Below are 12,137 nucleotides of genomic sequence, written 5' to 3' on the forward strand. Positions count from 1 at the left end.
CATGAGCTCAAGCTCAAATGTAACCCTAAGCCAAACCTGAGTTGTGTGGAAGCAGCTAGACCAAGGGAGGAGTGTGGCAGCTGCAACTGCAGCATTCACTTTGGGAACCCTCACATTTGCTAGTTCTTTCTAAGCCATGGTTTGGCGGCTTAGCATTCTATGCAAACCGGGTCATTGTCAGTGCTTTTAAAATGACTGTCATGTGGATTTCCACCTGTGGTGTGAAATGTCCATGCCACATCCATTCATAAAATGGTTTCTATTGTCGTCAGTTGAGAAGAAAAGTTATTCATGGGTTATGAGAGAGATATTATACAATACAATATTATATATAATACTACATTACTGGAAAAGTGTTGGTTTCTAAAATTACCAGTTTTAGAATAAAGTAGATACAGTCTTTAAAAGAGCAGTGGCTAAGTAACCCTAAAACTTTCTTTGACTTGCCCAAGGCCCCCCAAATTTGTAGTAATAGTAGTAGTAGTAATAGCTTCCATGGATCTTGCACTTCAATGCCATCATTACACTTTTTTGTGTGTGGGTCAGTTGTTCTCCATTCGATCTTTTAAAGAAATGAAACATAAACATTTTTTTCCAACTGCTCCCATGGGTCTTCTGCTGTGATACTGTGATGTTAAAACAATTATAGTGCCGGCCCATCCCTCTTTCAAATTCATTGATTTAAAGGCGTTGAAAATAACAATATTTTTTTTTTTTACACTGCACGTGAGAGTAGTGATTCTGTGATGCTGAAAGTTTTTTGTAATCCCATAAGACCCCCCCCCCCAATTTATTCCCTTTTCCCAGTTCTCACACAGTACACATATGTGCATTAGAAAGGTAGAGGGCTGATGCAAATGAACATAAAGAAATAAGAAAAGCAGTAAGGTTTTGTTTATAATCATGCATATGCAACCCCCGGTAATTCAGAACTCTGGGTTACACTACGGTGGGTATTTTGGGGGGCTTTTCAACTCATCAATGATTGGCTCCGTGGTCCTCATCTGTTTCTGTTGCATCTTATCTGCTCCTGGGAAGACACAAGCTAGTTTCAAGATTATCTTGACAGGGTGGAGAACTGGCCCCAAACTTGCAAAATGAATTTCAACAGAGATAAATATAAAGTTCTTCCTTTAGATAGGAAATGCCAAGGACACAAATGCAGGATGTGTGACACTTGGCTTGGCAGCAGTACGCACGAAAATGATCTAGGAGTTTTAGAGACCGCAAAGTGAACACGAGTAGTGCAGAGGCTTAAAAAAGCCACCTTTTAAAAAAGCTATAAACAGAAGTATCGTGTTGAGGGATTCATATGTGTGGGTGCTAAGGAAACAGCTTGAGCCCAGAGCTCTTCTCCTTTCCTGACTTAATTGCACCCCATAAACTGGTCATACCAACAAAAACCGTTCTCAGAATATCCACTCAGGCAAGATATGCAACAAAAAAGAAAAATAATCTTGCTACATACTTTAAGCAGTAGGAAAGTGGGGAATCAGATGGGCAGCGTAACTGAAGCCTCTCAGATGACAACTAAGAATAAATATATGGGTAAAGGAGATACAGCAACCCCTGTTTCTGACTCACTTGAGATGGTTTCCAGCCAAATTGCTAACCTGCATGTTGAACTTATTAAAAAGAGGCAATATGAGTTCATCACATAAAATCAAGAAATTAAGAGGTCGGCTAATAGACATAGAAAAAACAGTGGGCTTAGGTCAGGCAAACTCGGCCCTCCAGATGTTTTGGGACTACAACTCCCATCACTCCTAGCTAACAGGACCAGTGGTCAGGGATGATGGGAATTGTAGTCTCAAAACATCTGAAGGGCCGAGTTTGCCTTTGCCTGGGCTAGGTTTTAGTGACCAGAATGAGCCAGATTACAAAATTAAAGCCCAGAGAGAACTAATTTTAAAGCTTGCTGATCAGGAATATTGGGTGAGAAGACTGTTAGGACCTACAGCTAGAAAATGATGATTCCCACCTACCTGGTGGAAAAATTGGGTGCCAAATTTGACTCTTTTCAGACTGGGTATTGAGAAAGCTCACCGAAGCCTCAGCGTGAAGCCAAAAAAACCCACCCTTCAAGGGATGTAATAGTAGCATTTGCTATTATTTGCTACATAAAGACATTCTTATGCAAACCCTTAGGAACAAAGGCCACATTCTCTTTTTACAGGATTTGAGTGCAGAGACGCTAAGGAGAGGCAGGACTTCCAAGACTGCCACCAAACAAGAGAAGCAGGGATAAGGTATCACTGGGGATTCATTCTACTACAGTGGTACCTCGCAAGACGAATGCCTCGAAAGACGAAAAACTCGCAAAACGAAAGAGTTTTTCGTTTTTTGAGTTGCTTCGCAAGACGGATTTCCCTATGGGCTTGCTTCGTAAGACGGAAACGTCTTGCAAGTTTGTTTCCTTTTTCTTAAAACCGTGCATTCACTTCGAGGAGCAACTCATAGCACGCGGTGTGGTAGCCTTTTTTGAGGTTTTTGAAGACTTTGGTGATTTTTGAAGCTTTTCCAAAGACCGTGCTTCGCAAGACGAAAAAATCGCAAGATGAAGAAACTCACGGAACGAATTAATTTCGTCTTGCGAGGCGCCACTGTAACTGTGAATATTGATGGTAGGAGCTGTTTGACAGTAGAAAGATGGTGTGGACTTTCCTCCTTTGGAACTATTGAAGTGGGGGCTTTGTGGCCACCTACCAGGGGTGCCGCGGTAGTGAATTTCCTGCATTGGCCTGGTTGTGGCGGGGAAGAAATGCACTCACATTGCATCTTAACACAAACCTATTTAATTCATACTTCCCAAACTAGCATGTGATCTCAAAAAACAGTTATCCTTTTTTGAAATTTTGAGATACAGTTACCCAGCCAAAGATGCGTACATAAATGCGTATATTGGGTCGAGTTGCGTACAAAAGATGATATTAGTAAAACATCCACATGCGAATGCATGTGGATTTCTGTGTAAACTTTGTTTTAAAATCTGCAAACTGATGTGGAAATGAGAAAAAAAAAAAAAACCTGAATGTAAAAGGGCGGAAATGAGAAACTAAATGGGTGAAATTAATCTGTGCCGGAGTTGAATTAGATCATGGGCGGGCAAACTAAGGCCCGGGGGCCAGATCCGGCCCAATCACCTTCTAAATCTGGCCTGTGGATGGTCCAGGAATCAGTGTGTACATGGGTAGAATGTGCCCTTTTATTTAAAATGCATCTCTGGGTTATTTGTGGGGCATAGGAATTCATTCTTTTCCCCCCCTTTTTCAAAATATAGTCCGGCTCCCCACAAGGTCTAAGGGACAGTGGACTGGCCCCCTGCTGAAAAGGTTTGCTGACCCCTGAATTAGATTATCCTTTAGGTAACACTACGATTCCTTATTGTGACAATGCATTCAAACAGCCAGTCACACATCCCAAAGCTATGCTTCATCAGTTCGCCACCTCTGCTTCATCATACGTATGCATTTATGGAGTGGTTGTCATAGAAGATATGCCCGCAGCTGCAGTGATGTATTTCACAAGTTTTTAATTGCCGTTAACATTTTTTTTTAAAAAAAAGGATGAGATCACCTTGCATTCTATAAAAGCATGATTCATGGGCACAAAAATAATGTAAGAAAATGAGCTATGCTATGCCACCCTAGTCCTTGAAAACAGAAGGCATTATGATGGAAAGCTGACTGGAATTAAAGACAAACAGAAATTTGGGAGGCAAGGGAGGAAGGGATGAATGCAGCAAACCTTCATAGTTATGCTTTAAATCTGCACAGTACTTTTCCATTCATTTGAATTATATTTGTAGCAGCAATTTTCTAACTCCTGGGGTGGGGTGGGGGGAACATATATCAGCTGCATTAGCTGTTGGTATATTTTTATAATTAGATTTGTATCTGGGATGTGTATGTGTTTTGTGGTGGTTCTTCTGTAATCACACTGGGCAGCTGCTGTCCTCTGTCAACAGTGTTGCTTCTAAAGGTTTCCCTTCATTCTGCAATCAGTCTCACTGAAAACATCTAGTGTGCTCGTCTTCCACATCCAGTGCATTCTAATAACACATTTATGTATTGAGGTTTCTGAGATCTCTCATCAAAGTATTGCAGCTCTCTAGAAATAATGTACTCTTAATTGTCACCGAATGGCACTGCCATCCCAAGTATTTTCCAAACGGTTCTAAATCTGGGGGGCTCCGTCCTTCTTCTCTGTCCTTTGTAGTGCTGAATATCCCTGTTAAGCATTAAGGAGCCCTTTGGAGGCAGCTCTCCATGAGAATAGGTGGTCCATGAGATGGAGGCACCTTGGAGCCGAGGTGCATTCAGCTGGATGCATAGAGATTCTTCCTTCAGGCCTTCTGCTTCAGTACATGAATGTCAGGAGCAGAGTTTAGTGTATAGAGAGCTGATGGGGCAGGGCTAGTTCATATGCTGAGGTGCATTCTGTGTGCAAGACTAGTGTGTTCTGAGAACTTATAGAGGGCATGTTTGAACAGGGCTCTTGTATTCTCTTCATTTCTGTCCTTGCTTCTCTTTTCCATCTGCCCTTACTCTCCTGCACATTAGGCCCTGCCTATCTGAAATGACATCTGCATTATGATTTGTCAGCAACATCCCACCGCCATATTGCCCTTCCACAACATGTAGTGCTTCGGGTTCCGACCCATGGCTAGTTTTGATGTAGAACATACGCACACGATACAACTGTACAACCTGGTGGCACCTCTATACACTGTGGGGAAAGGAGGCAGCAAGTCTTCATGTGGACCCCATTTCAAGTAGTCTGGGGTTGACAGGGCTGACCCACCCATGAGGCAAGGTGAGGCAACTGCCTCAGGCGGCAGGATCCACAGGGGCAGCAGATTCAGCCTCCAAGGAATGCATCATCTGCTGCTCCTGTTGTGTTAGCAGCAACAGCTGTGGTGTCTGCTTGGAAGCTGGATCTGCCTCAGTGGCCCACCCCATGCCACATCTACAGTGGCCTCTTGGTGACTAGGAGGTGCTGCTGGTCTCCTCCCACCCTTGTTCCTGGTGTAGATCTTCACTTACCCCAACTTCCCTGTTTGAGGTGGGCACCATTTTATGGTTCCAAAATGCCTTGGGCTGGTCTTGTTGGTTGATGATTATAACATGCAGGTTGTGCCTCTATTAGGGAAACCAGGCCCCCTCTGTCCAACTCCTGGAGCATCCCCAGTTCCAATCTGATGAAGTCCAAGCATCTTATTCATTGTTCTATCACTCTACTCAAGGAGTATGCTGTGAGAAGTGGACCTTGATGGTTTTCATGGTCACAGGGCACCACTTTTGGATCTAGGTGGGTGTGCACAAGATATTTCAAGAAAGGGTGATCCAGGGAAAGCTGTTGGGGAGGTATCCTTCCATTTTGTGTACAGTAAGCTTAGAGGATTGCAATTCATTTCCCTCAAAGATGTACCTGACATCCGAATTCTTTAAAATGACATGCTGAGGCAGCAGCTGAAAGAACTAGGCATATATGGATCCCTGTACTGGCTGTTCTGTCTTCTTTTCATCTCTCCTTTTTCTTATTGAGGTACGAGTTTCTTTATCTTTTCTTTCATCCTTACATTACAGTGGTTGAGCACTACTTGGCACAAATCCCGTTCTGTTTCCAACTGTGGCCAATACAAGTTCATGGTATCTTCTTCATCTTCTGCTAAACAGTCTTGTTCCTCTTATCTCATCCATGCTCCTTCTCCTCAACCATGTTGTCTTTTTGCAACCTCTGAGTCCCTTCATTCTTCCATCTTTCTTCAAACCTTTGCCATGTACATTTAAAATACATTGACATGGTTAAACACAAAATAGATAAATAAGACAATTAAGGAAAAGTGAGCTGTCATCAATTATTAGAAGAACACACCTCACTTATTTAAGATAATGAACATGTGCTCGTTCTATTTTGATGTGGGTACATGTAGCATGCTTCAGTATACTGTAAATCAATAATATTATATGTATTATTATTATTAAAATGAAATAGGGTCTAGGTCCCCCCCTTAATAGTTCTAGCAATGCTAGAAAAGGAAGTATATGGTAAAATACACATGCTTCCATCTGGTTGCCAATTTGAAGGAAGAATCAGAGCAATCTGTAGCAAACATAACCAACAACTTACACAAATGGAATCAATAATTTTGCTTAATTGTAACTGTCTTGTTCCTTCATTTGCTGTACTGGAGGAACCAACTCTACAGAGTGATAATAAAGCAAACTTGTTCAATAAAGATGCAGAATTCACTTCCTAGAGCACTGGCCTTTGAAGGATACTTTGAAATAATGGTTCTGCAAACGTGAGACAGGCCTCTCTCGTGAGAATGTCATTCTACCTCCCACCTGCAATGTCTTTTTTCTTTGCTCGGGCCAGAAAGAAGAATGGGAATAGGTAACGAAAATACTGGATAGCAGCTTAAAAGCATACTGTGTGGTAATTTTCCTTACCCGGAGAGGTAAAGCGATCGTCTGTAGTTCCTAGCTATATGACAAGTAAGGATTTCCCCCTTATGCTGCAGCTTGACCATCTAGGAAAGTGGGGACCATGATGGATATTGCCTGACTGTTTGGCCAGCAGCTCTCCACATGGTTAGAAGTATCGCATGGCACCACATGGCTAATGCATATTGGCTTCCAGTGCAATTCTGTGCTTTCTAGTCTGTGAGATACATAGCACTCGGAACTCTTGTGCTGATCTCAGAAGAGGTGAACATCAAATGTACAACACTGGGATTTTCTTTTCTTTTTTACTTGCAAGGTTGTTTATATTGAACCCTTTCCCTAGGGAATTTAGCTCAAGTAGTTGGACGTAGGGACGCGGGTGGCGCTGTGGGTTAAACCACAGAGCCTAGGACTTGCCAATCAGAAGGTCAGTGGTTTGAATCCCCACGATGGGGTGAGCTCCCGTTGCTCGATCCCTGCTCCTGTCAACCAACCTAGCAGTTCGAAAGCACGTCAAAGTGCAAGTAGATAAATAGGTACCGCTCTGGAGGGAAGGTAAACGGTGTTTCCGTGTGCTGCTCTGGTTCACCAGAAGTGGCTTAGTCATGCTGGCCACATGACCCGGAAGCTGTATGCCAGCTCCCTCGGCCAATAAAGTGAGATGAGCGCCGCAACCGCAGAGTCGGTCACGACTGGACCTAATGGTCAGGGGTCCCTTTACATTTACCTAGTTGGACGTGTGACCAGTTACTCCCCTTTCTTTGTGAACTGCTTATTTAATAATTACCTGGAATTGTTTTCAGAGTGAATTCATTCAGGAGAATTCATTCAGGGTTTCTTCCCCCCCCCCCATATCATGATCATTATTACCATTATCATTGCTATTAATAATAATGATTATACCACACCTTTCCTCTCACAAGAACCCAAGTAATTGGGCAAAATGAGGTTGCAGTGACATGAAATAGTCTGTATATGCAGAGAAGATTATTTGCATGTAGTTTGAATTTCTTACCATATGGGTGCACAGTGGGAAGTAGCTCTCTCATAAGCAGGTGTGTTGCTACATATATAAAATGTAGTGCTAGAAAATGTATAGTTGAATCAGTATACTAAAAATTGTGCACATGTGCTTTAAGATAAGATAAGATAGAGATATATTTCACATGCTAATGTATTCCATCAGTGTTTCATCAACTTCAAATTCTTAATTCAGCTATATACTTAAATGGAAGGCCAAGCTTTTAGTTCTACTGCTGCATTCTAGAATCTTCTTTCCCAATCACTGCGCTACTGCAAAAAGTTTTTTCCCTTTTATGCTTAGACTTACCTATCTCTTAGAGTGGAAATGATGTTTTTGTTTACATGCTGTAATAGATAGATAGTTGAAGGTCAAGTAGCTAAAAATAAAAACAATCTCCTGTGCAACAGAGAGAATCATTACTGCTTTGTTAGCCAACAGGAATTGGGTGAGAATTTTAGAGTCAGACTACACATTATTCAGAGTGAGATGGTTGACTGAGGTAATCAAATTGGGAATTGTGCCACTCGATCTGCAGATATGGTGTTATATTTTAAAATGCCCCCCACGTAAAAGTGGGGAGAAACCCTCACTGTACTTTGCAAAACAGGAATTTGAGGAGGGAGTTTTCATGCAGCCCTTTCCCCCGTGAACTAGTTTAGTACATGCACAGAACTTTTTTACAAGGGAGAAATGTTCAGATATAAGATCCCCCCCCCCAAAAAAAAACCCCTGCAGTTTGAAGTGGTAAAGTTCAATATCTGAAGGAACATCTCCAACCCCACTAATGTTCAGTCCAAGGTCCTTCTGGCATTTTTCTACAGAGAACCAGGCAGAGGGCCTCCCATCAGATGTCAAAGAGATAAACAATTATACGAGTTTCTGCAGACATCTGAAGGCAGCCCTGTATCAATAAGTTTTAAATCAGGCATAGGCAAACTTGGCCCGCCAGATGTTTTGGGATTACAGTTCCCATCATCCCTGACCACTGGCCCTGTTAGCTAGGGATGATGAGAGTTGTAGTCCCAAAACATCTGGCAGGCCGAGTTTGCCTATGCCTGTTTTAAATGTTTGATGTTTCACTATGCTTTTTGTATTCTGTTGGAAGCCACCCAGAGTGGCTGGAGCAACCCAAACAGATGGATGCGGTATAAGTAATAAATTATCATCATTATTATTATTATTTATAATTCCAACTACTAACTCCTGCTGGATCAGACCATAGGACCAATTATGGTTTTTTGCCAAATCTTTTTAAATTTATTTTCGCTAATTGAAACATATTAAAACAAATTTATGGACCATCTAGTCCAGCATTCTGTTCTCACGGTGGCCAATGAAATGCTTATGGGAAGCTCTGAAGGAAGACCAAAGTACAACAGCACTTTCCCCACTTATAAATCCCTTAAGCCAGGCCTAAATGATGGTATATTAATGCACTCTCCTGGAGCTTTTTATAACTAAGACTTTGGTATTCCAGGAAACATGTTCTTAATTTTTCATCAGCAGGCTTTGCTAGAAGCTACCGTGAAATGGATGGAGTTACTGGGATTTGAAATGCAATGCACTTTAACATTATTTTAAAAGCGGGTGGGCGTGGGCAAAGAATGCGATGTGGATGAATACCCTCCGAATGAGTAAAAATGAATGGCAGAAACATTATTAATTTTTGAGTGTTGTATCAAGTGCCCTTCATGTAAATGAATTTAATGTCATCAATTGTTATCGGCAGCATGTGGGCTGAGATGCGTATTACATTTATGTTAGGATTTTGGCTGCAGCACGATGAAGTGGACTTATGAATTGCAGTCGAAATGGTCACAGGTTGGCATGCATGCATTAACATATTGCCTTTACATTTATTATATACCCTGTATTGAGGTTAAGGGAGATTATTTATATATGCTTCAAGTGTACATGGTAACCTTCCAATCAGCAAGCCCCAGAGGCTCAGTGGTTTAGACCACAGCGCCTAACCGTTGACATGGTAATGTACATATTTATCAGCAAAATAAAAATAAAAATTGTCAGGTCCATATCCCAAGAAGCTTACACTCTAAAGGGGGGGGGGACTGCAGAGGGATGAGAGAGAAAAGTAACAGTAAGAAGGGATGCTGGGCGTTCAATGCTGGGCGTTAACAATGTATTTACTTTGGAATCCCTGTTCTTTTTTATCTTTGTAAAGGGGAAGGGAGGAAAACATGTTTTTGAAAGGTGTGCAAATCTGAATTTTCAAATTTTTGGCAAGGAAGCTATTTCTAACGAGACTCCTCTATCCTCCCACGCCCCCACAATGTTTGTCATGCTGTTCGTGTTGAGAGGAGATCTGTGCACAGATTGGATCCATTACTGTGCTGTTGATGATACTCAGGTTCTCAGTTCTTCCTTGACAGTCCTGTCTGTCTCCTGTGAATGCTTGTGGAAGTAACACATGTGCACTGAGCAGAGAAAGAATCCTTCTGTTCACACTTTCCCTTCCATTTTATAAATGCTCCTGAATTAACAATGCGCACGTTATGTGACAACATGCGATTCTGTACTTTTCAAACCCAACTTGCTGCTCTGGCAGAAAAATGCAAAATCTGGGGTGCTAATGACAGAGAGTGTCCTGGAGATTAAAACGTTCCCCAAGTCTGCAATTATGTCAATTGTTAGCTCAATGTAAAGAGACACGTTTCTCCATATCCTTTTTAAACAGAGCGCAGAACAATTTATTTCAGTCTCTGAACCTAGAAATGTGAAGTCATCAGCTGGTAATGTCTGGCCATTTAATAACCATCTGGATGGATTTTAAATCAATTGGCAAATCAATACAATGTGACAACTTTTATCTCCCCTCTCCAATTTCCCAACTGTTGGATAATTGTTTGTTTAAAGAAAATACTACTGGACCCTTCCCCTGGCACAGTTCACCAATTCAATGTATTATGAGAAGTTCTGTAGAAGACCCCCATCAAATTTGTCTTTCCCTTTCAATCTGTATAAGCCTTTATTAACTTGCAGCATTGCTGGAGGTCATGATAACTGGAAAAGTCAATTAATATATTGTTTGCTGGCTTGCTTTCTTATTATTCAGTCGCTGCAAACAGACTGCACAGGCTGATCATTCAAATTCACCTTGTCATGCACACAACAGCAAAATATATTTATAGCAATAACAGCAGCATTTGAACAGATGCTACGTATTGTTACCAACATCAGCAGCCTCAACTGTTGCACTAAATGCCGCCATATATATATTTTTTAAAAAAAGTGCTGACAAATTCAAAGCAAAACAAAATAGATTTTTTATTGATATGTTTTACTTTGCTGGCAGACCAGAGCAAAGGTTTTCTGAACATTTAAAAGATGAAAAAGGTGAAGATTCCCAGAAGCGATTTATCTTGAAGCGAGATAACTCTAGTATTGATAAAGAAGACAATCAGGTTGGTTCTCGGTTCGAGAGTTGCTGAAATTCATTTTTTTATTTCATTTTTTTTCTTTTTGGAAGTGGGCTGACTGGTGTTCTTGATGTTCCTTTGTTGTTGTTTATGCTGCTGCTGCTGCTGCTGCTGCTACTACTACTACTATTACTGCTACTGCTGCTTTTCCTTCCTGCTCCTCTTCCTCTCCTGCTCCCCTGTTTTTGGCACACAGTGGAATAGCATCGGCCATAAGTGTGTTTGCTTCAGCAGTGGCAGTTTGCATGGGCAGTTTTGCTTGGCACAGGACATGCTGCATGCTGAGGAGTGATTTGGAATGTTCCAAAGGCCCCCCGAAGCCCATTGGGGGAAACTTTTGTCAGCTGCGCTTTGGCAAATGTCTTTGTGTCTCTGTGGGACTTCTTCCAAACTAGAGTCATGCCAAGCTGGTTAGAGATTAATACGGACTAATAACAGCCATCAACGGGTAAAATGTTACGACGAGACCAGATTGACTTTGCAGCCATCAATACATGATTTTTCACTTGCGGGGGTGGGGGATTCTCTTTGTAAACCACTTTGAGGTCTCCCCCCCAAAATCAGTGTATAAATGTCATGAAATAGCAAACAAACAAATGATTGAAAGATTCAGGACCGCCCCCTTTATCATAAGTGGAACCTGTTTGCTTGTTTTTGCATGTATGTGGCAGAAATCTCCCCTTCTGTGTGCTGCTTGTTGTGTCCTCCTGCACCACTAAAGTTAGCCTTATGAAACATGCTAATATATGAATATATGAATGCTAGGTAGTTTAACAGCCTTTTGGGGGCGGGAATAAACCTGTGATGGAAGTGAAGGTTTTAATTCAAAATAACATTTTTAAAAAGGAAGAATTGAAAAAGGGGTTTTGATTCTGAAGGAGTTTTTAAAGGAAAATTCGCGAAGGTAAGCTAATGTGTGTGTTCTCGTTTAATTTTGGGTAAATCCAGCCGCTTGACACCAGAGAGCATCTCTCCGCCTCCTACAAAAGATACTGTTTCCTTTTCCATTTTTCTTCTGCAGTTTGTTGCTGCACATGATAACACAGCTGGTTTTCAGAAACGGAGAAGAAGGGTTTAGGGAGCACAGATTGCAAGCAAGGAAGGTAAAGGAGCGGAGAGAAGGGACAGCACAGTTAAAGGAGGAAGGCGAGAGAATTGCAGCTACGGGCTAATGGCAGATATGAAGCTTTCTACAGGGCAATATCTTCCCCATTAAGCACCTTAACA

At 41.6% G+C, this 12,137-nt stretch overlaps 1 protein-coding gene across 21 annotated transcripts in view; it reads left to right on the forward strand.

Annotated features, from left to right (window-relative positions):
• Positions 1 to 12,137, forward strand: part of ARPP21 (cAMP regulated phosphoprotein 21) — a 256,531-nt gene that overhangs the window by 153,747 nt on the left and 90,647 nt on the right. For all 21 annotated transcript variants that reach the window (XM_079947781.1, XM_079947782.1, XM_079947784.1 and 18 more), the window contains one exon: positions 10,787 to 10,895. In XM_079947781.1, the coding sequence (XP_079803907.1) occupies positions 10,787 to 10,895 (109 nt within the window). The remainder of the gene's footprint in view (positions 1 to 10,786; positions 10,896 to 12,137) is intronic.

Source organism: Podarcis cretensis, assembly GCF_951804945.1.
Source record: "Podarcis cretensis genome assembly, chromosome: 12".
Taxonomy (NCBI): domain Eukaryota; kingdom Metazoa; phylum Chordata; class Lepidosauria; order Squamata; family Lacertidae; genus Podarcis; species Podarcis cretensis.